The sequence below is a fragment of the Psammomys obesus genome, unplaced genomic scaffold (genome assembly GCF_907164565.1).
Source record: "Psammomys obesus unplaced genomic scaffold, mPsaObe1.curated_primary_1811, whole genome shotgun sequence".
Classification (NCBI taxonomy): domain Eukaryota; kingdom Metazoa; phylum Chordata; class Mammalia; order Rodentia; family Muridae; genus Psammomys; species Psammomys obesus.
Genome location: NW_026596452.1, coordinates 1,766,525 through 1,789,671, shown reverse-complemented (window position 1 = coordinate 1,789,671; position 23,147 = coordinate 1,766,525). Strand labels below are relative to the sequence as shown.

General features: G+C 35.8%; 1 protein-coding gene across 6 annotated transcripts in view; it reads left to right on the top strand.

Annotated features, from left to right (window-relative positions):
- Positions 1–23,147, top strand: part of Kdm6a (lysine demethylase 6A) — a 122,133-nt gene that overhangs the window by 42,958 nt on the left and 56,028 nt on the right. For all 6 annotated transcript variants that reach the window (XM_055598259.1, XM_055598261.1, XM_055598260.1 and 3 more), the window contains exons 4-6: positions 60–109; positions 14,246–14,304; positions 17,112–17,232. In XM_055598259.1, the coding sequence (XP_055454234.1) occupies positions 60–109; positions 14,246–14,304; positions 17,112–17,232 (230 nt within the window). The remainder of the gene's footprint in view (positions 1–59; positions 110–14,245; positions 14,305–17,111; positions 17,233–23,147) is intronic.

The window sequence follows — 23,147 nt, the reverse complement described above, 5'->3', positions numbered from 1 at the left end:
CGTTCATTGACTTTAAAGTGAAACATAATTTTGACTCATAATTATTTTTCCTCTTTTAGCATTATCTGCATACCAGAGGTACTACAGTTTACAGTCTGACTACTGGAAGGTTGGTGCACATTTCCATGCTTACTTCCTATTTGTTGTTATTGGCAGATTATTGTTGGTTATAATAAAAGTTAGCAGAGCTTATTCTTATTTGTGTGTTGTTTAATATTACTTCTGCAGGAACGAGATTAGAGGAGTTGAGTCAGTATATTTAACTACTTTGTATTTTATTAAGAAGGATTCAATTGTTGACATTTTATTGACCAGTGATAATTGCATGTGCAGTAATTGAAAAATCAAACACAGCCAACAGTTTCTACCTCTCAAGTGCTTGGATTACTACTAGTTTGTGTGCTACTGAGGATTGAACCCAGGATCTTGTACTTGCTAAGCAAGCACCTTGAAACTGGCCTACCTTTTCACCCCTTTGTCCATATATTTGTTTTCCCTTTGTATTTCTCCTTTTGAGTAGTTTGTATTTAGATAGGTAATTTGCCTACTTCTTAAGTGGATTACATGAATTTTTGCTAAGAATTGTGAAGTCCCTATATATTCTGGATACTGGTTAAATAAATCATAGGAAAATATTTTCTCTCAGTTTGTAGGTGTCTTTGTTACTTTTCTTTGTTGTATGTTTTTCAAGACAAGGTTTCTTCTCTGTGTAGCTCTAGCTGTCCTGGAACTAGCTCTATAGAACAGAGATCCCAGAGATCTTCTTACCTCTGCCTCCCTAGTGCTGGGAATAAAGGCGTGCACCGCTACTACCTGGCTTGTCTTACTGATTGGTTCGTTTGCTATGCAAAAGCTTTTTAGTTTTATACGATCCCATTTGTCTTTTTTTTTTTTTTTTTTTCCCTATACATTATCTCCAGAAACATTGCCTATACTAATGCCACTGTCGATACTAGTGTTTCTCCTGAGCTTATTTTTCTGGTAGGTCTTAAATTTATGTCTTTGTTTAATTTTGAGTTGATTTTTTTTTTTTTTTTTTTTGGTACAGGGTTAGAGATAACAATCCAATTTTAGTCCTTTGCATAGAGATTCCTATTTATACCAAAATCGTGTATTAATGAAGTTGCTCATTCTCTGGTGATGTTTTTAGTTTCTTTGTGAAGAGTCGGTTGCTTCTTAATTGCATGGATTTATTCCTGGGATCTTTTACCTATATACATTGCTATTCCTTACTGTTGCTCTGTGTATAACTTGAAATCAGTTATACCTTACCTTTGTTATTAACTAACCTTTCAATATCTTTTCTTGTGGGAAGTGGTCTTTTATTTTTCTTTTTTTATTTCATTGTTATTTCAAAGAGATGTCTGTACTATGTAAACCACTTTGGGTAGTTTGAACATTTGACATTATTGTTACAGCACATGAAGAAGAATCATCTTTCCTTCTTCTAGTGTCATCAGTTCCTTTTATCAATGTTTTGTAATTTTTATTGTGAATAAATTTTTTTTTTGTAGTTTATTGTGACTGTAGTTTAATTATATGAGATTGCTGTCATTATACCCCTCCCAAACCCCTGAGGGGTTGGGAGAGAGAGAGAAAAGGAGAGAGAGGGAGAGAGAAGAAGAGAGAGACAGAGTTAGTTGTGTGATGTGTAGCACATGAATGTCTGTATACCTGTGTACCTGATTGAACCTAGAGCTTAGCATTTCAGCTAGCCTAGTAAATGAACTCCTGGAATCTACCTATTTCTGTACACTAGTGCTGGAGTTACAAGCATTTGTGGACATGCCCAACTTTTTACATGGATACTGGGGATTTGACCTCAAGTTCTCATGCTTCCATAGCGAGTACTCTTACCCACTGAACCATCTCCCTAGTCCCTAACTATTTCTTTTCTTAACAGGTTTTGTTACTACTATTTTAAAATGGCACTGCTCTTTATGTTAATACTTTTTGCATTATACTGTATTGGGTTGAACACATTAGTAACAGCCTTAGAGTACCAAAATGCATTAGTCTCATTAAAGAAAAGACATTAAAACACTTCCCCTTGAAGTAATTTTACCAAGACTGAGCCCAGATACCAATTCTTTACTTTTCTTTCCCTGTGTCTTTCATTATTTCTTGTCTATCTGTTGTATGAGTCTGAATCTGCCTGCCTGAATGATGCTGTCTTGTAAGAGTGAATAAGTGTGTATGTCCCTAATAAAAGGATTTTGCTCTGTATTAATTGAACAGCATAGAAAACATCACATGGGGAAGACATGAGGGATACGTTATAGAACTCTTTAATAGTTTTTTTTTTTTTTAAATAAGGAATGAAATGTTACTAATTACAGTGGGCCCATATAGCAAACAAACGAATGCTTTTAAACAATATCCATATACTGTTTCTAAAATTTTTGGTGGATAATTGTTTTATAAAGTTGCTTGTCAACCTATTGCCTTTAACAAATGACTATTATATATGTGTGTATATATGTATATATCTATGTATACATTTGTGGAGGCAGGTGCATTACTCTGGGTCAGGGGCATGAAAGAGTATAAAGCTTAAAATTGTAGCTATATGCATTAACTTAAGTTGTTAAATAGGAAAGCCACTGCATGTAAGGTAGGTTGTTAAGTTGTTCTCTTAAAGGTTAAACAAAAAGGTGGAATATAAATTAGGATAGCAATCTTAAATCTTAAGTGACCTTAAGATATATTACTAACTGTGAGAGGTTCAGCATAAATTCTAGTCTCTTAGAATGTAGGACATATTTTCATGATAGCAAATTGCCACATTCTACAGCCTTAACTGACCACTTACCAATTCTAATAATCTTTAAAAATCTTTAGGTTATTTTGTACATAGAATCATATCATCTATAAACAGGTGTAATTTAAATTTTTCCCCTCTTGCTAATCTTGTTTTATTTCTTCATCTGACCTGACTAACACTTCTTGTGTTAAATGATATGAGTGTGGTCGTACTTATTTGCTTCTAGAGTTTTAAGGAGATGTTTTTGTGTTTTACCCATTCAGTATAATACTTTACAATTTGCTTATGATAATAGCCTCTGGGCTCATTTAAATTGTTAATCAGTTTATCCAGGATTTTTTGTTTAAAAAATAAAAAGTAACATTTTCTCATTATAAAAAAAAAAAATCAACCAATGGACTGGGGATGTGGCTCAGTTGGCAGGATGCTTGCCCAGCGTGCACAGAGCTCTGTTTCCATTCCCAGCACAGCATAAACGGTGTGTTTTAGTGCAAACCTATCACTCTAATATTTTAGAAGTAGGGGAAGTTGGAGGTTAGCCTACACATCATGAGACCCTATTTAAAACAAACAAACAAACACAACCCACAAAACCCTAGTTTTCAAAGAATGAAGAATAAATGACCAGTAAATATATGAATAAATGTTAAATGTTAAATATCACTAGCCATCAGAAATATAAATAAAAACTGTCATGATTCTGTAGGAATCATCGAAAGTCACCATTGCTGGTGAGGATGAATACAGAAGGGAGACTGTTGAATATTTCTGGGAATTTAAACTAGTTAAGGTGTTAAGGAAATAACTGTGGAGGTTCCAGCTGAAAGTAGACCTGCCATATGAACCAGCAATACCATTCCAGTATTTACCCAAAAGACTTCAAGTCTACATATCACAGAGAATACTTGGATATCTTTGTTTATTGCAGCACTGTTCTCAGTAGTTATTGAATAAACCTGAGTATCCAACGAGATGAATTGATATAGAAAATGTCTTAATTATACACTGGATTTTTTTTTATTTATAAGAAAAATGAAATACTGTTTGCATAAAAATGGATGCAACTGGAGATAATCATATTAAGCATATTATATCAGCCTCTGAAAGACAAATATCTCATTTTCTCTCATTTATGGGCCATAGATGTTAGTTTGTCATTTTTTTCCTATAAGCATTTTGTTGGGTCTGCATTGTATATGTGAACTATTTGGGGGAGAATTTATCCTCAGTAATATTTTGAGACATCGAGAAAGGTATAAATAAGGTAAACAAATTCATTAAGAAATCTTGCACAGGCTTTGGAAAAATGGTTCAGCAGTTAGGAGCATTTGCTCTTCTTCTATAGAGAACGTGGGTTCGGTTTGGCACGCACATAGTGGTTAACATCCACCTGTAATGCCAGTTCCAGGGAATCTGATGTTCTCCTCTGGCCTTCTCAAGAACCAGGCATGCACACGGTACATTTGCATACATGCAGGCAAAACACTCATATACATAAAATGAAAATAATCTTTGTAAAAAGATAAGGGAGGGGGAACATGCATTTAAATATTTAATTCACTGTTGTCTGTGGAAGTATATTTTTTTTTAATTTTTTATTAATTACACTTTATTCATTTTGTATCCCCCCATAAGCCCCTCCCTTCTCCCCTCCCAATCCCACCCTCCCTCCCCTTTCTGCATGCATGCCACTCCCCAAGTCCACTGATAGGGGAGGTTCTCCTCTCCTTTCTGGTCTTAGTCTATCAGTTCTCATCAAAAGTGGCTGCATTGTCAGGGTTCTAGGTTATCTCCACGGATAGTCCTTGGTTGGAGTATGAGTCTCTGGGAAGTTCCCTGTGTTCAAATTATCTTGTTCTGTTGCTCTCCTTGTGGAGTTCCTGTCCTCTCCAGTTCTTACTATTTCCTACTTCTTACATAAAATTCCATTCACTCTGCCCAACAGTTGGCCATCAGGCTCAGCATCTGCTTTGATGATAGTCTGCAGGACAGAGGCTTTCAGAGGCCCTCTGTGGCAGGTTCCTAGGTTGTTTCCTGTTTTCTTCTTCTTCTGATGTCCATCCTCTTTGCCTTTCAGGATGGGAATTGAGCATTTTAGTTAGGGTCCTCTCTTTTGCTTAGTTTGTTTAGATGTACAGATTTTAGTGGGTTTATCCTACGTTGCATGTTTATATGAGTGAGTATATACCTTGTGTGTCTTTTTGCTCCTGGGACAACTCACTCAGGATGATCCTTTCCAGGTCCCACCATTTACCTGCAAATTTCATGACTTCCTTATTTTTCATTGCTGAGTAATATTCCATTGTATAGATGTACCACAATTTCTGCATCCATTCTTCAGTTGAGGGGCATCTGGATTGTTTCCAGCTTCTGGCTATTATAAATAAAGCTGCTACAAACATGGTTGAGCAAATGTCCTTTTTGTGTACTTGAGCCTCTTTTGGATATATGCCTAGGAGTGGTATGGCTGGATCTTGGGGAAGCGCTATTCCTAGTTGTCTGAGACAGCGCCAGATTGTTTTCCAGAGTGGTTGTACAAGTTTACATTCCCACCAGCAGTGGAGAAGGGTTTCCCTTTCTCTGTGGAAGTGTATTTAAAATACTTTTTATATAGTATGTTTGTGGGAAAGCAAATGAAATTATTGTTTCTTTTAAATAGGGTCTCATGAAACCTAGGCTGGCCTCTAATTTCCCATGTGGTCAAGGATGACCTTAAACTTTTTCTAACCCTACCTCCAAAACATTAGAGTTTTAGGTTTGCACCAAAACACCATTTATATAATTCCTGAGAATTGAACTCAGGATCTTTGGAAATGCAGCTAGTGCTCTTAACCTCTGAGCCATCTCTCCAGCCCTTCTTTTTAAAGGTTTAACCCAGGCTAGACTTAAACTTACAACCCTTCCTTATCCTCATTAACATTTTTTGTGTCTGTTGTTCTAAAAGTTGAATTCCCAGCAACCATATGGGTAGCTTAAAACCATCTATAATGACATCTGGTGCACTCTTCTGTCATGCAGGCATACATACATGCAAGTAGTCTTCTTCAAGATGTGAACCTAGCTATTATAACCCTTGCTCTGGTCCTACAAGTTGCTTATAAGTCCTTAGTACTTGAGTTTACAAGGTGGTTTGCAGGAGGTGTTTCTTCAGGATGCAACTTTTTCCTCATCAATAATTGCTTTCATTGCAGGACAGGGTGGTCTGTCCTGCATGGTTTTGTGTAGGTATAGTGTAGTAACATTCCTGTCACTTAGCCTTGAAGGAGATAGGGTAGGTTAGTTAGACAGAATCAGGTTGGAGTCTGAGCCAACAAGAAACAGATTCAGAGTAAAGCTAGAGATATCAGCTTTTATCCGTTTTTTTTTTTTTTTAGTAGTTTGTGGGCCCAAGTAAGGAGTCAGTCCATTTTGGCATAAACAGTTTTTTTGTGCATGTTTGATTGTTTGACATGAATTTATTTTTTAACTGCGTCATACCACAAAATGCAATTGTTTTCATTTGGCATATAGAATGTATTGACATATAAAACGTTTGACTGACAGCCAAACTTATTACACCGCAGAATTGTCTGGGGCTGTTGCAGCAGCTCATTGGTACAGTGTTGGGCTGGTATTTATGAAGCCCCAAGTTCAATCCCAGTACTACCAAAGAACACTAAAAAGACAAAACACTAATAACAGAACTTGGTTGTCTCAAACTGCTTTTGGTTTAGAGCTTGTCTAATGAAAGGTTTTGAGGCTTGATATAGTTGCACCAGCATTCTTTTCTGTTACCTCATTTTCTCACCCATTGGGAAACAGGTCTTTTTTTTTTTTTTTTTTTACTACTATATATTCCTGTATTCTCCTAGGATAAAGGTTTAATATTTTTACCCTCATTCTGAATATTAGAGTAAACTGAAAGTGTTCTGTTATTCAACTTACTGCTGCTCTGTTGTGGTCTGTAAAACTTGTAGTTTTAAAATTCTAATGTATTCAAGATGACCATGCCCATTTATGATCAGTTTTGTGTAATACACGTTAGTGCTTGTTATTAGGCACCAATTCTTTTAACTTTTTTAGCATGGCTCTGTTTCTGTTAACTCATTTTCTTGCCCTTTGGGAAACAGAGTTGAGGCCTTGCCCATTAATTGATAATAGACAGGTTCAGGAGAAAACCAGAAAATTTTCCTACATTTGAGAGTTATTTTGATGAGCACATGGAAATAAAAGTTTATATATTATAAATTAAAGAGGGGATGGTGGTTTAAGGCCTTAGTAGAAAAATATGGAAAGTTCTGTTGTACTTTATTAGATCAGGTTTAGTTTCATAGCAAACACCTATCCCCACCTCTGTACATGTATAAATTGCTTTTGTGAGATGTTTCCTAGGAAGTCTATTTCTATTAATCTCAGATAGAGAGGGCCACCACAGAAACAGTTCCCCCTAAGTCCACCATGTTTTAATTGGAAATACTTATAGGAGCTTCAGTGCAAAGGGTTGCTTCCGGAACATGGCCAACATAGGGCAACTGTACTATCAGAAAATAGTTTTCCCCAGCAATGGTTATTTTTTGTATATTTGTGGAACTTTCTGAGCCTTATGAACCTCCCACTCTTTCTATAAAAGAATATTAATGGGCCCAGTCTTATACAGGTGATCACATATCTGCCGTGATTTCAAGAACACAGTGACTATGCCATATTGAGAGGACAGAGTTCTACATCACCTTCATTACAAAAACATTCCCTAATAGTGGTACATTTGTTGCTACCTGCAAACTTAATACTTAAGAAATCATTTTTATGTGAAGTCTGTAGTGGTGGTGTACATTCCATTGACTTGGGAGAATATATAACTACGTGACTCTTATCCATTATGGTAGCATACAACATGTTTTTTCTTTTTTACTTTTTATTTATTCATTTTATAATCTGGCCATAGCCTTCTCGCTCCCTGTTTACCCTATCTTCCCTTCCCTAGTCCTCCCCCACTAACATATGAAGTTGCAACAGGACTGAGTGCATCCTTTTTCCTTGTGGCCCAGCAATGTAGCCCTGCCACAGGAATGTGATTGAAAAGCAGGAAACGGAGTCCATGTCAGAATCAGCCCCATACTAGGACACCTATATGAGGTGCCCATTGGCTCCATCTGTGTAGGGGTCCTAGGTCCAGTCCATACATGGTTCTTGGTTGGTGTTTCAGTCTCTACAAGGCCTTCTGAGCCCTGGTTAGTTGGCTCTGTTGGTCTTCTTGTGGAGCTTCTGTCTTCTGGTGTTCTTCTGTTCTTCCCTCATTCTTTCACAAGACTCCATGTGCTCTGCCCAATGTTTGGCCGTGAATTTCAGCATCTGTTCATTCTCTTCATGCTCCCTTTCTTACCCTGTTCCCTCTCTTCAACCACTTCCACTGTCTATTTTATTTCTACTTCTGAGTGGGAGTTTAAGCATCTCTACATTCCTGGGTATATGACCAAAAGATCCTCTACCATTTAACAAGGTATGCTTAATCATGTTCATAGCAGCTTTATTCACAGTAGCCAGAATCTGGAAACAACCTTGTAGGCTTAGATTTTTCAAAAACCTTTTTTCCAACCCACTAACCCACTGAAAGGGAGTTTGTGGACATTTTTAAACATAGTTCCTTGGGGTGAGTCTACTCCTCTTTTGTAAGGATACCAGCAGTCCAGTCCAAAACCCAACACCAAAAAGCAAAAGGAATCAACATGATTCAGCAGAAACAGCAAGTCTCTAATGAGTCAGAATGAGTCAGCCAAAGCTGCAAGATTCAATCAGGTTGCCACAGGAAGTTTTCTGTTCGAGAGTGTTTCTCTTTGAGAGGTGAAATATAGAAAAACGAAGACCAGCAAAGTGATGTGCACCTTACAAAGAGTAGTGGTGTAAAAGTGTTGTCTCCCTGTTGTGAGCTTCTCTTTATCAGAGTCTACAAAAGACTGTTTTTCCAGCTAGCAAAACACACCTTGCATGGGGAGGGGGTTGTGGGGGGGATCACAAACTCTCTCATGCATGTTTCTGTTTTACGCTAGCGAGGATCATGAGCTCTCTCATGAGTTTGTTTTCAACCGAGGACGAACTAAAGACGTTTCACTACACAACTTAGATGTCCCTTAATATAAGAATGGATAAAGAAATTGTGGTACAATAACCAAATTTTGGGCAGAGTGAAGAGAATCTTATGAAAGAAGAGGGAGATAGAAAGACCTGGAAGAGTCTGGAGCTCCACAAGGAGAACAACAGAACCAAAAAAAAAAAAAAAATATCTGGGCCCAGGGGTCTTTTCTGAGACTGATACACCAACCAAGGACCATGCATGGAGACAACCTAGAACCCCTGCACAGAGGTAGCCCATGGCAGCTCAGTCTCCAAGTGGGTTTCCTAGTAATGGAACAGGGACTGTCTCTGACATGAACTCAGTGGCTGGCTCTTTGGAGTTCATGAGGGAGGCAGCCTTACAGGCCACAGAGGAAGACAATGCAGCCACTCTTGATGAGACATGATAGGCCTAGGGTCAGAGGAAAGGGGAGGAGGAACCCTCACATCAGTGGACTTGGGGAGGGGCGTGGGAGGAGATGAGAGAGGGAGGGAGGGAGGGAAGGTGGGATTGGGGGGGCAAAGGGTGGGGCTGAAGCTGGGATACAAAGTGTAATATATAAAGTTATATTTTTTTAAAAAAGAAATTGTGGTACATCTATACAATGGAATACTACTCAGCTATTAAAAACAAGGAAATGATGAAATTTGTAGACAAATAGATGGAACTAGAAAAGATCATCCTGAATGAGGTAACCAAGACACAGAAAGATATAAATGGTATGTACTTACTTATAAGTAGATTGTAGCCATATAGTACAGGACAATCATTTTACAACTCACAGACCTAGAGAAGATAAGTAACAAGGAGGACACTACATACTTCATTGTCCTAAAAATACTTTCGTCCTTGAACCTATTGATTTATCTTTTTGTCCCATAGCGACCAAAGTTACTATTGTCTGGCTATAGGTTTTACTTCCTATAGATTTTTTTATGCTAATGGACATTTGAATCCCTAATAACCAGCTTTTCTGTACAAAATGCCTTGCCTTTTTCAAGCCTGGAAATTCCTTAGAAGTGTGATAATAGGGTATGTTTGTATATGTGTGTGGGTAGAAGAGGAAGGGAGAGAAGAACTGCTGATTGATTGTTCAGATATTTTCAGTTTAAAGTCATTTTCATACAACTCTGGCCTGTACTTAATCTTTTCAGTGCTCTGTTGACTGACTCACAAAGGAAAGGAAACATTTATAAAAAGAAAAGGATAAAGTAAAGCTTTTCTAGAGAGTTGCTACTTCTTCCTCATCACAAAATTAAATAAAAAAAATACTTGTGTGTATAGTTTTAGAATGAGGTCCTTCATATGAGAGAAAGCATGTAACCCCCACCCCCATCCCCCACATACAGGCTTTCTCTGTGTATCTGTTCCTGTCTTGGAACTTGCTCTGTAAACCAGGTTTGCCTCGAACCCACAGAGGTCTGCCTGCCTCTGCTGTGATTAAACGTGTGTGCCAGGCTATAAACATGTAACATTTGTGTTTCTGAGCATAATTGATTTTGTTTAACACAATTATTTCCAGATCTGCCTGTTTTCCTGCAAATGTCATGACTTCATTTTTCTATACAGCAGAATAAACTAATATTGTGTATATGAACACATTTTCTTTATCTATTTATCTGTTGCACCACTACGGCCAATTTTGACAGTTCTTCACATATTTTAAGCATGTTGTAGTCAGAAACATCTCTTCCTGTATACCCCCCACCCCCAAGTCTGTAAGCTGTCTATTACTCTAGTGTTTGATTCTTTGTTGTGCAGAGGCCTTCTAATTTATGTAATCCCATTTGTCAGTTTTGGGGGTGGATTATTTTCTGTGGCATTGATTCTTTCAGAAAGTTCTTGCCAACACCTGCACCTCAGGGGATTTTACTTCCTTTTTTTGTTTTGTTTTGTTATGTTTTTTTTTTTCCTGTCGATTAAGTTTAAGCCTTCTATTTTTGAGATGTTAGCAACTTTATTCATTCCATCTTTTTGCATAAGATTAATATTTCTCAGTAGAGATGTCACTAGTGCTTTTTTTGAGGTAATGTATTAATAATTTGTGAGGTAATATATGTATTTCAGGGTTATAGCACATTGAACTCAGATATCACTGTTGGTAGAGACCTAAACTAGGCACCCTTAGCTGAGACATTCTTTTTCTCCTTCTATCCCAGGTACTGTAGAGATGTAGTTGGTACTTAAGTACTTTGCTACCTGTTTCCTAGTACTGATTATGTCTTATTAACTCTTACTCTTCACACTGTGGTGTCTCCTAGTAAGCACTGAGGGCCTTATGACCTTCAGGGTTGAAGGTTTTGGGGTCTCAGAAAACTCTTCCAGCACATGCTATTTGTCAAGTTCCTTCAGCTTGAATGTTCTATACACTAAGATGGTGTATTTTGGCGGTAATAAATTATGAACTTTGTTATTGCTGTCAGCTATTGCTTATAGGTACTCATCAAATGTTTGAATTGTTTTACTTGCTGTGACTGAAAATTAAACTTAGTGATAATGTCCTGTACTACTGCTGGGTCACACGTGAAAACTGAACACAGTTTTAATTGATGGGTGATTGGATTTAGTGAATCTTTGGGCATTGCTGTATTGGAGGGAATATAGGGAATATATGTATTTAATTAGCATTTTTAAAAATTTGTTTTGTTTTTCTTGAGACAAGGTCTCACTGTGTATTACTCCAACTGTCTTGGATCGTGCTGTATAGACCAGGCTGGCCTTGACTCTGACAGTAATTCTCTTGCCTCTGCCTTCCAAGTGCTTCTACAATGCATGACTCACATTCCCGTCTATGTCATTATTTATTTGATAAAGTTCAATCAGTATACAAATCAAACAAATATAAAAAAATAGTTAAAAGTGAGTTCTGGAAGCTGACCTATTCAGCTGCTATATCTGCTGCTTAGCATTTATTCATCTCCTTAAACAATTGCTTAGTTTCTCTTAGCCTCAGTTCTTATCATTTTATAGTGAAACTTTCTGCATCATAAAGTTGAGGTTGCCAGTCTTATAAAATAGAAAATATTACCATTTTACAAAAAAACTAAGTTCTTATTAAGAGTGCTATCATGATAAGTTGTGCTGAGAACAAATTAAGAGGTTAGAGATACTGCCTCTAATTTGATGTAGGTTAAGCAGCAAAGCTTCACAGGTAAAATAGTATTTAAAATGTATTTTTATAGTATACATTTAAATGGCTGTATAATGTGGCAGGGATGAGAAATTTCCAAAAGAAAGTGAGAGATGAAGTATTAGCAAAGTAAAGAAATTGGGAGAATGTAAGATGTATTCTGGAAGTAGAAATGCAATTTAGTAAGATATACACACAAATACACACATACACTCAGAAAGATCGAGAGATTACTACTTATGATTCAATCAGGGTTTCTTTCTTCTAAGAAAGTAGATTATCTTTCAAGTCTTGACTGTGTAGGTAATGATTTCATGACTCTCAACTGTTTTTGTGTTTGGAGTATATGTACCTTTCCTCCTGTGTCATATATTACTTTTTTTTTTTTTTAAAGTTTGGGAAATATATTTTATTTTAGTTAGGTTTGCATAGCCTATTCCATCCTTCAGAGATGGAATAGAAATGAATGATTTGATTGAAAACAATTCTAGCTAAATTAAAGAAAATTAAATATCAATTTTCAAAATGGGTGTTGAGACCTTCTTAACTCTTCAATTTTGTGAATTCCTTAGTTACATATAATGTTCTCATTTAGAAAATTGAGGGTAATGAGGATATAATGAAAGTAAATTACCACATTATTAGCTTTACAATGTAGCTAAATGTTTTTCAGTGTTTCTGGAATGCACATAGAATTCAAAGGAAATATATAATACAGTACTAGCAAAAATTTTATTATTAAAAATCATGCATGAAAAATCATCTACCTGTTTACATTTGGGATTTTAAATAACAAGTTTTTTTTTTTTTTTTTTTTTTTCCTCAAGTCACTGTTTGATAACTGTTGTGGGCTACATGTCCTGGTTTCCTTACACTTAGAACAAGATGACTCAGGTATATTCCACACTGTTGCCGGAGATCCCCAGCAAGATTTGAATCTCAGTTGCCAATAGCCACAGTCAGCTTCATAATACATCATTTAGTGACCTTGAGTTTCTTATAGGTGTTTAGTCAGGTTAACTAACCAAGTACACTATTAACTAGCACTGCTACCTTTAGCTACTGGTGTACTTCTTGGAAAATACAACTCAACATGATTTTTAAAAAAGAAATTTGATAATGGTTTCAATATTTTTTGTTTATTTTAATTTTATATGTATCAGTGTTTTGCCTACATGTGTATCTGTGTACCATGTGTGTGCCTGGTACCCAAGCCAGAAGAAGGGCTTGTATCCCCTGGAACTATAGTTACAGATGGTTATACATTCCCGTGTAGTGCTTGGAATTGAACCCAGGTCCTCCAAAAGAGTAAGTGTCATCTCTGCAACCCATAGTTCAAATTTCTTACTGATTAAGGAAGCAGAGAAATTTTGAGAAAGAGACAGTTAGAAAGCTTGACTTTTAGAAAAGATTCACTAAAACAGATTTCCATGATTTTTGTTATAATATATATGTATGCTCAAACATTTGCCTTTTTTACAAAATGAATATGGTCAAGTGTGGCAGTACATGTTATTCAGTACAAGGGAACCTGAGGCACGAACATTGCCTATAATTCAAGTATCATAGCAAGTTTTTATCCACAAAGCTCAAAGAAATAACAACAAAACCCTAAAGGTAATTAGCTAGTCCTATTTGGAGGTAAGAGGAAGATAAAATGAATAATAATAAGTGTGTTCATGTTTTTGAAACTACAAAAAGAATCAGTCATTAATGGTTAAACTCCTAAATGTTATTTGCTTGGTGTTTCTTTAATATGTAATTCTTCTTTTTCTTTTTAGTGGTAAAATTTGTTGTAGATTTATATTATGGATTTCTGTTCAAGTTTAACCTTTTTCTCCGGTGATACTGAGCATAAAATTAAAGAATTTCAAGATTTGGGGAATGGGAGGTGGGAGGCACAGAACGCATACGTACATGTGCCAATAGGAAAATCTAGGACAGCACAATCAAAACATTTCTTTCTAAAAAAAGATGTTTAATTTAAATTTATTGATTAAATTCTGATAGTTTTTCCCCCTTCCCTAGAGCAAATTTGGTTAAATAAAAACCAGAGTATATATCCAAGTTGATTGTTTTCTCTGCCATCTGCTTACTCACAACTGTCATCTTGTTTTTTAAAAATATGTTGTAAATATACTGTAACACGTGATAAGAGTTTTAAGAATTTAAAACATTGTGAATACTATATTTTACATCAATAGCAAACAATGCATTACATTATAAATGCTTTCCTTAAAAGTCTCTTTTTTCTTTATAGAATGCTGCCTTTTTATATGGTCTTGGTTTGGTCTACTTCCATTACAATGCATTTCAGTGGTAAGTTAATATAGGATAGAGATAACTAACTTCATTTGTTTCCAATAGATAGCCTGTTTTAGTTGCTTTGGGTTTGATTGTTTGATTTTGTGTTGTATGAGTGTGTGTAATAAATGTAAAATTTGTTACTGTTAGTAAACCTTCATTTTTTTCCTGAGATGATGACCTTTAGAAGTATTGATCCACCTTAGAGTATTTAGAACTTTTTGTGTTTTTAAAGACCATTTATAAGATCGTAGTCAGATAGTTAGATAAAGAAAAGGAAGGGTTTTTTTGTTTCTTTCTTTTTTTTTTTTAATTTCTCATTAATCATGGGTAACTGTTGGCTTCTAGGTTATTTGAACTGAAGAATGAATATGATTAAACTCAGATCCCAACATCTATGGGAGAAATATTCATGATGGCTAGTATTTATTTGTTTGTTCGTGCATTCATTCATTCATTTTTTTTAAACCTTTTCTGATTGCTAGAGAAAGTTGAGAGCTTACAATTGGGAAAGGAAGATGAGTACATTTAACTTGGTATTACATAATTTTTTTAGTTATTGGCATAAACAAGGTTATTTTCCAAGCAGGCTTTTATTTTTTTATTTTTCCTAGTGTTTGTAAGTTTTAAGATTAGTAGGCACAACTAACTATTCAGTCCTGGTTGGCCGGGAACTCACAGAGATCTGCCTGCTTTTGCCTCTCCCTCTGCCTCAGTGGAAGATAAAGGCATCCAGCCTTTCTTTCTTTCTCCTGTCCTTCTTTCCTTCTTTCCTTCTTTCCTTCTTTCCTTCTTTCCTTCTTTCCTTCCTTCCTTCCTTCCTTCCTTCCTTCCTTCCTTCTCTCTCTCTCTCTCTCTCTCTCTCTCTCTCTCTTTCTCCCTCCCTCCCTTCCTTTCTTTCCTTCCTTTTCTTTCTTTCTGTTTGGTTAGTTTTTGTAGTTTTTTGATTTTTCGAGGCAGGTTTCTCTGTGTAGTCTTAGCTATCCTGGAATCACTTTATAGACTAGGCTGGCTTAGAAATGGAAGTGATCTGCCTGCCTCTGCCTTCCAAGCTCTGGGATCAAAGGTGTGTGCCACTAGGCCCAGCTATTGTGTTGTTGTTTTCAGACAAAGTATCACTTACTGTGTAATACAGGCTATCTTTAAACTCACAGCAATCTTCCTGCCTTAGCCTCTCAAGTGGTGGTGCAAACCACCAGGAAGCATAGGCAGCAGTTTTTTAGTTAGTATTTCTAAGCGTTCTCTTGAGCACATTAGTAAATCTTTATGGCCCATTGGAAATAATCTAAACGGTGGGTGTCAGAAGCAAGGAACTCTACAGTTTTAAGAGTGGGTTTTTTTGTTTTTTTTACTTTCTCTAGGTTTATGATTTATTCAATCATTAATTTGTTCTTTTATTAATTACAGTTTATTTACTTTGTATCCCAGCTGTAGCCTCCTCCCTCATCCCTTCCCAATCCCACTCTCCCTCCCTCTTCTTTTCCCATGCCCTTCTCCAAGTCCACAGGTAGGGGAGGTCTTCCTCCCCTTCCCTCTGACCCTAGCCTATCAGGTCTCATCAGGACTGGCTGCATTGCTTTCCTCTTGACCTGGTAAGGCTGTTCCCCCATTAGAGGGAGGTGATCAAAAAGCCAGCCACAGAGTTCTTGTCAAAGACAGTCCCTGTTCCCATTACTAGGGAACCCACTTGGATACTGAGCTGCCATAGGCTACCTCTGTGCAGGGGGTTTTCTAGATTATCTCCATGCATGGTCTTTGGTTCTGAGTATCAGTCTCAGAAAAGACCCCTGGGCCCAGAATTTTTGTTTCTGTTGCTCTCCTTGTAGAGTTCCTGTCCCCTCCAGGTCTTTCTATCTCTCCCTTCTTTTATAAGATTCCCTTCACCAGGCCCAAAGTTTGTGTATGAGTCTCAGCATCTGCTTTGATACCTTGATGGGTGAAGTCTTTCAGAGGCCCGCTGTGGTAGGTTCCTGTCCTGCTCCCTGTTTTCTCCCTCTTCTGATGTCCATCCCATATGCCTTTGGATTGATCATCTTACCCAGGGTCTGGCGCTTTCTTAGACAATTAGGAATAGTGCTACCAGCTATATATCACTCCTAGGCATGTATCCCAGATATGCTCAAGTATACAATAAGGACATTTGTTCAACCATGTTCGTAGCAGCTTTATCCGTAATAGCCAGAGTCTAGAAACAACCCAGATGTCCCTCAATGGAAAAATGGATACAGAAACTGTGGTACATTTACACAATGGAATACTAAGCCATTAAAAACAAGGAAATCATGAAATTTGCAGGCAAATGGCAGGAACTAGAAAAGATTATCCTGAGTTAGGTATCCCAGAAGCAGAAAGGCACACATGGTATATACTCACTTATAAGTGGCTTTTAAACATATAATATAAGATAATCATACTAAAATCTGTATACCTAAAGAAGCTAAGCAAGATGGAGGACCCGGGGTAAGATGATCAGTCCTCACTTTCTTTAAAGTCAGAATTTCCTATGTCCTCTTCTCTCTCTAAGAAACTCCAGAAGCAGTGAAATTAGTTATTTACACAGAATTTGAGTAAACCACGAATATTGTTTGTTTGAATAATGTGGAGTAAATTTAATCTTTCCCTTTATATGAAATTAGACTGTATACATTTTATTATATAAAAGGCTTAAACTCCTTTCCAGCTTTTAATAACAATTATTACATTAATTTTAGAAATTTGACATTTAAAAATAGCTTTACATAAAACAAGTTTTATTGTACTACCAAGCAGAAATGCATGTAAGTGTTGAAAAGTTAAGATATCTTATGTCTATGTTCTTGCAGGGCTATTAAAGCATTTCAGGAGGTGCTTTATGTTGATCCCAGCTTTTGTCGAGCCAAGGAAATTCATTTACGACTTGGGCTTATGTTCAAAGTGAACACGGACTATGAGTCTAGTTTAAAGGTAGGTTTTTTTTGTTTTTGTTTTTTTTTTCTCCAAGATACGACGTTTTATTTCTCTTGTTGTTAAGTATTAGAGCATTGAGAAATGTTGTAACTTATATTGGCACGTTCAAAGAAAATTTGAAAATTGATTTAGATGAAAGAACTGTTCAATTATGAACTAGAAGAAAAATTGGGTTTCAGAATACAAAGTAGTTTTGATATAAAGAGCCGTGTGGTAAGTAATCATGTCATTAAACTTTTGTGGTAAGTTTTGTTAAGGTCTCCCAGAAAAGGATGTTGCAGCATCTAAAAAGTTCAATGGAAAAGTGGTTGACCATTGTAGAGGTCACAGACAGGTACTTAATGTTGTATCTGTGACCTGGCCGTCAACATTTTTTTTTTTCTCTTCTATTTGACTCTATATAGATTTGTCCACCTCAACCAGCAGTACATGTTTTGCATTTAAATAGTAAAAATATTTTCAAGGCATTTGGAGTGGTAATTTTTGAGTATAAATATTGCCAGAGAAAGATAATATTTTGTTAAATATTTTCCTACTAGTGGATGTTCAATATTTCTCCCAATTTTTCATTTTACATTGAGTTTCTTCTGCCTTCTTCGCTGTCAATAGGAGGCTTTTTATGAAAACAGCACTTTGCATGACAAAAAGTGCAGTTTGAGAACATTACAAGTTCTAGGGACAATCTGACAGTTTTATGATTTTAATAACTGTAATGGCTGTTGAGTTTTGTTGCATACTCTCATGATTAAACCAGTTTGGAAAGGGAAAAGAAGGGAGATAAAGAATGACTTCACATTTGCCTGTAATTTGAATTCACTAATAAGGAACTGCAAAGTTGTTTTTGTTTTTTTTTTTTTTTAAACTATCCATAAGTGTTCTTAATTGTTCTAGATTTTTAAAGTAGAAAATTTTACAAACACTGTTTTTTCCTCCAACCATGCATGACTTTATAACGAAAAATTCTGATGAGGGTTATGCAATGAAGAACATTAGTTATACAAACAAGACGTATAGAATGTAAAATAGTTAGACCACAATAGTTGAAGGTAAGTACAGAGGAGAAATAGGTCGCAGTATACCTTTAGTAGTGTGGAAAGTATAATACCTAGAATTTACATTTTCCCTAGCTTAGTGGTATTTTCTTAAAATATGCTGTGGTATGTCATTGGTTTTAAAGTGGGAAATAAATTTAGGTGTGTCACCTTATATACTTTAAAAGTTCCTCCTTCATAGTTTCATTAAGTATCAAAAACTTTTTTTTATTATACAAAACAAACTGACTTGGATAGTTCACGATATTGTTAAAACATCCCTGTTAAGTTGCAAAAGGTTTCATAGCACTTTAACAAACTTTAATCAGGATATGTATTAGGGATGGTAATTAGATGTTTCCCAATTATGGAATGTAGCTATGCCTGAATATTAGTACAGCGATGACTTTAGTAATTATATGGAATTAAAGTCTGTTTTCAAGAGAGCAACAATATTAAGATTTCCTTTTAATCAGGAGATACACTGTTACTTAGCTAACTGGAAGTATTCCTACTTCACTTATATGCAATCAAACATTTCTGTATAGTTTTTCAGGACTAAGGCAAAGGCTAACAAATCTTGATCATGTTGATCTAACCATGGGCTTTTTTCATTTGTTTAAAAGGATAGATAGTATGCAAATATTTATTTCATTTCTATAAACATGGATGATTTTAAGAGCTCTTGATATACTTTTCTTTAACACAGTGTCAAGGTTTTAATTTGATTTTTCCCTTGTACTGACATTTAGTTTCTTTAAGTTATTGGAGAAATGTTAAGATATTCTTTCTCCCTAAGTTATATATTCACTGTCTATTATGTGGAAATTTTTAGATCTCAGTATTTTGTCGAAGAGCAGCTATTTTAGTAAAATAGTGTGTTTAGCATTCGGTGAGTGGAGGTAGAAATCAAAAGGACTACTATGTGTACTTCCCCCTTAGACTGCTTCTAGTTTTTTGATTAGTATTTTTCCTCCATCTCGGTAAGTGGAGAGCTTCTCAAAACTCTTCTATCACATCACACTTTTTCGTAGCACAGTATGTTGGGATAGATGCTTTTTAAGGATATAGTGTCAGCAGGTGAAAGGTTTTGCATTGAGCCTGGAGACTTGAGTTAGTTCTCACGTACCCACATAGTAGCTGGAGAGAATAGATCTCTGCAGGTTGTTTTCTGACCTCCAGACATGCGTGAACACACAAATACAAATAAATTTAATTAAATTGAGAAACTCATATATGAAGTTAAGCTTTTAGGATTAGTTGAGTAAGTGGATCCATCCAAAGTTTCATCAAAGATTTTTTTTTTTTTAAGTGGAGGAGGGATACTTTTATAGGTATATACTGTAAGAGATCAGTGAGTTGGGCAGTAACTAGAACATAGACAGCAGTGGTTTATGTGCCTAGTATAGTGCTATCATTTATTAGTAACGTGTAACAGGTAGTGATGGTTATCCACTCATTCAGGAGAATGATCTTATCTTCCTGTTAATCTTTTCAGAAGTATTTCACCTTTCACCTCATTAGCTAGAAATAGACCACATGGCCATTTCTAATTGTTTATCAAAGGAGATGTCATTCTTAGAACAGTTGTGCTCAGTCTTTGAGCAAGGTTCAAGTCCCTAAATATACTATTCCTACAAATAGAGGGATCAATAAAAAGAATATTTTAATAGTGAGGTTGCAGCGAATATTCCTTCTGTTACAGATCAGACCTTGAAAATATTTTTGTGTTTGTATCATTATATGCATATATATGTTCAGGTGTACATGCTTGGAAGCCAAAAGAGGATGTTCTCCTCTGTTACTCTCTACTTAATCCTTTGAGCTAGGGTCTCTTTCTAAGCCAAGGACTCACAGCTTCTCAACTAAGCTGGAAGCCAGCAAGCCCCCAAATTCTTCTTTCTCAGTCCCCTTTACAGCTGGAGTTACATTCACAGAACACCCTACTTGTTTGTTACATGGGTAGTAGCATCCAAACTCTAGTTTTTACAGTTGTGTAACAAACATTTGTGATCACTGAGCTATCACTCCAGCTCCAGATCAGATTTTCTCTACCTTATTTCTTGACTTCTTCCTGAAGAGACATGTAGCTTATATAATACTCTTTACATGATAAAAAACATTTATATAAAAACAATTTATTTTTGATCTATGTATGAAATACATTGTAGGGCCTCCTGATTTGTTTCATTCAGTATTACATATTACTTTTATTAAAATATTATTATTATTAAATTATTTTTATCAAAATATCTCTAAAACATTCTATTTTGGTACTATGTAAATAAATCTCAGAGCAAACAAATTGGGTTTTGAAATTTATCCAGCCACATACCTTATAACTAATTTTTTAACTTTAAAAAATTACTAATTTTTGATTTTTTTTATGTCTACTGAGCCAGAATAATCATGTCTACCCCACAAAATTGTTATAAAGCTGGGTATTTGTGTATGTATACATAGTCATTCTGTATCTTATAAATATCCTTTTCCCAAGCTCTAAAGGAGTGTTAGGTAGGATCTCCTTATTAGCCTGAGCTGATCTAGTGCTTACTATTTTCCTGTCTCAGTCCACTGCTGGGACTCACAGGTATGTGCCAAATTCAGCTTTAGTTCTTAGTTTACTATCTGTTTTACTTTTTTAGTACAGTTTCTCTTTTGATTTGGGTATGGTGGGTTATTTTTAACCCACTGTTTTGAAATAGGATCTCATGTAACCTATGCCAGACTTGAACCTAGCAGACCTTTTTTAAAAATTATTTTATATATATGGGTGTTTTGCTACCATGTGTATCTGTATACTACTTTTGCCTGGTGCCCAAGGTGGGCAGAAGAGGACATCAGATCCCCATGGGACTAGAGTTATAGAAGTTTATGAGCTGTTATATGAATGCAGGTAATCAAATCTAAGTCTTCTGAAACAGTAGCCAGTGCTCAACCATCTCTCCAGTCTCTAGCCCTGAGTTCTTGATCTTTCTGCCTCTATCTCCTAAGTTCTATGATATATGATATGTGTGTCCTACCATAGCTTCCTTGGTTGTGTGTATATTTTTGTGTGTGTGTCTGTTTTATTTTAACTCTTTTGTCAGTCTGCCTATTCTCAGAAATCTGAAGTTAATGACTTTATTTTTCAGTCACATGGCATTATTTTTTTCCATTAAATTGGCCTCCTGTGTTTAATTTGTGATAGTCATATTTTTTTGATAGTCATATTTCTTAATGTAAGGTGGTTTATTATTATCTGAATGAACTAATACTTTCATTTCCAGGTGATAAGGCTTTTTGTTTGTTTCTATATCAGATAATACCCTTCCCCAGTTGTAGTTCACTGCAGTTTAACCTAATTCAGTAAATCTAAGTGCTTTTTAATGCTGTTAATGATAGTGACATGTAAAGTAGTGTATGATGGCCATTTATCAAAAAGTGCACTGATTCTGACAGGTAGTTGCTATACTGCCCCTCATTTCTACACCCTGCTGGGCTATTAAAATTATTTCTTGCATTTGAAAGTAATAAATGAAAACAAGATCCATGTTCTTCATTCAGTCAATGCCAGTGCATCTGTTTAATGCAATAAGGATAATGGAGACATCCTAATGCTTACATATTTAAATACTATTACAATATATCGAGTTGTGAAATTTTGGGTCCAGGGACCTGGCTTAGTTCTTAAGAGCATTTTCTGCCTTTCCAGAGGACCTGAATTTGGGTCCTAGCACCTATGTTGGGTGTTATAACCTGTAAGCTTCTCTTTCCTCTTTTATCATCAGGGTGTACCTATGCATATATTCTCTCTCTCTCTCTCTCTCTCTCTCTCTCTCTCTCTCTCTCTTCCCCCTCCCCACTCCCACTCTCACATTCACATACCTACTTAAAAGAAAATAAATCTAACTACCCAAAAGAGCATTCAGGTTGATCATCTGTCTGTCTTTATAATTTATTTAATTGATCTGTCCTGTGCCTGTGGGTCAGAGGACAACTTGTGGTATACTATGTGGGTCCCAGGGATTTAAGTCAAGTTATTGGTTTTTACCCATTGATCCATCTCACTGGCTCATTTTGGGAGGTTTTGAAGGGGCTCTCCCAACTGCTTTATTATTATTATTATTATCAGAACTTATGAATTCTTGCTAGCGTCTTTTTATAATTTTACATTTGAAGATGACAAACAAGTGAAAGGGTTAATATGTGTTAAGATAGGAATTAAACAGGTTGAACTAAAATATGTTGAACTCAAATGATGCTTTTTTTTTTTTTTTTTTTAATGAAAACCTGGTACTTTACCAGCTATTAGTATCTCTTAAATGGTTAGATAATGAAGTGGGAGAGGTTATAAAATGTTAAATGCCTAATTACAACGTAGACTCAAGAATTAGGAAATAAATTTGTTTAAAAAAAGCTGATCTCATTGTTTCTCTGAATGCCTTAGTACATCACTTTGTCTTATATTCAACACCAAACTTTTATGCAAAAAAAAAGCAATTCACATTCTTTTTACCCTTACTGGGAACTGTTTCATTTCTGGTAGTCTGACTTGATCTTGTATCCTACATAAAACTTAGTAATCCCTTGTTTTGTTTTTTGTTTGTGTGTTTGTTTTTTAATAGTCTTGATATGTAGCTCAGGTTAGCTTTGATCTTCCTGTGTAAAGACTTCTCTGGCCTAGAAGCTCTCAGGGTGTAAGTGCTGGGACTACAGGTGTGAGCCACAATAGCTGGTTAAAAATTTTGTTGTCAGTTTTAAATGTTGATATATTAACACTGAAAAAATAAACAAAGGCAAGATATTCAGTTCCTTTCTAGAAACCGCCTTTGAATTTGTGGAATACATCCTTTCATTATTGTAGATGCACACAGTGTCTCATGTAATCATGCAATTATG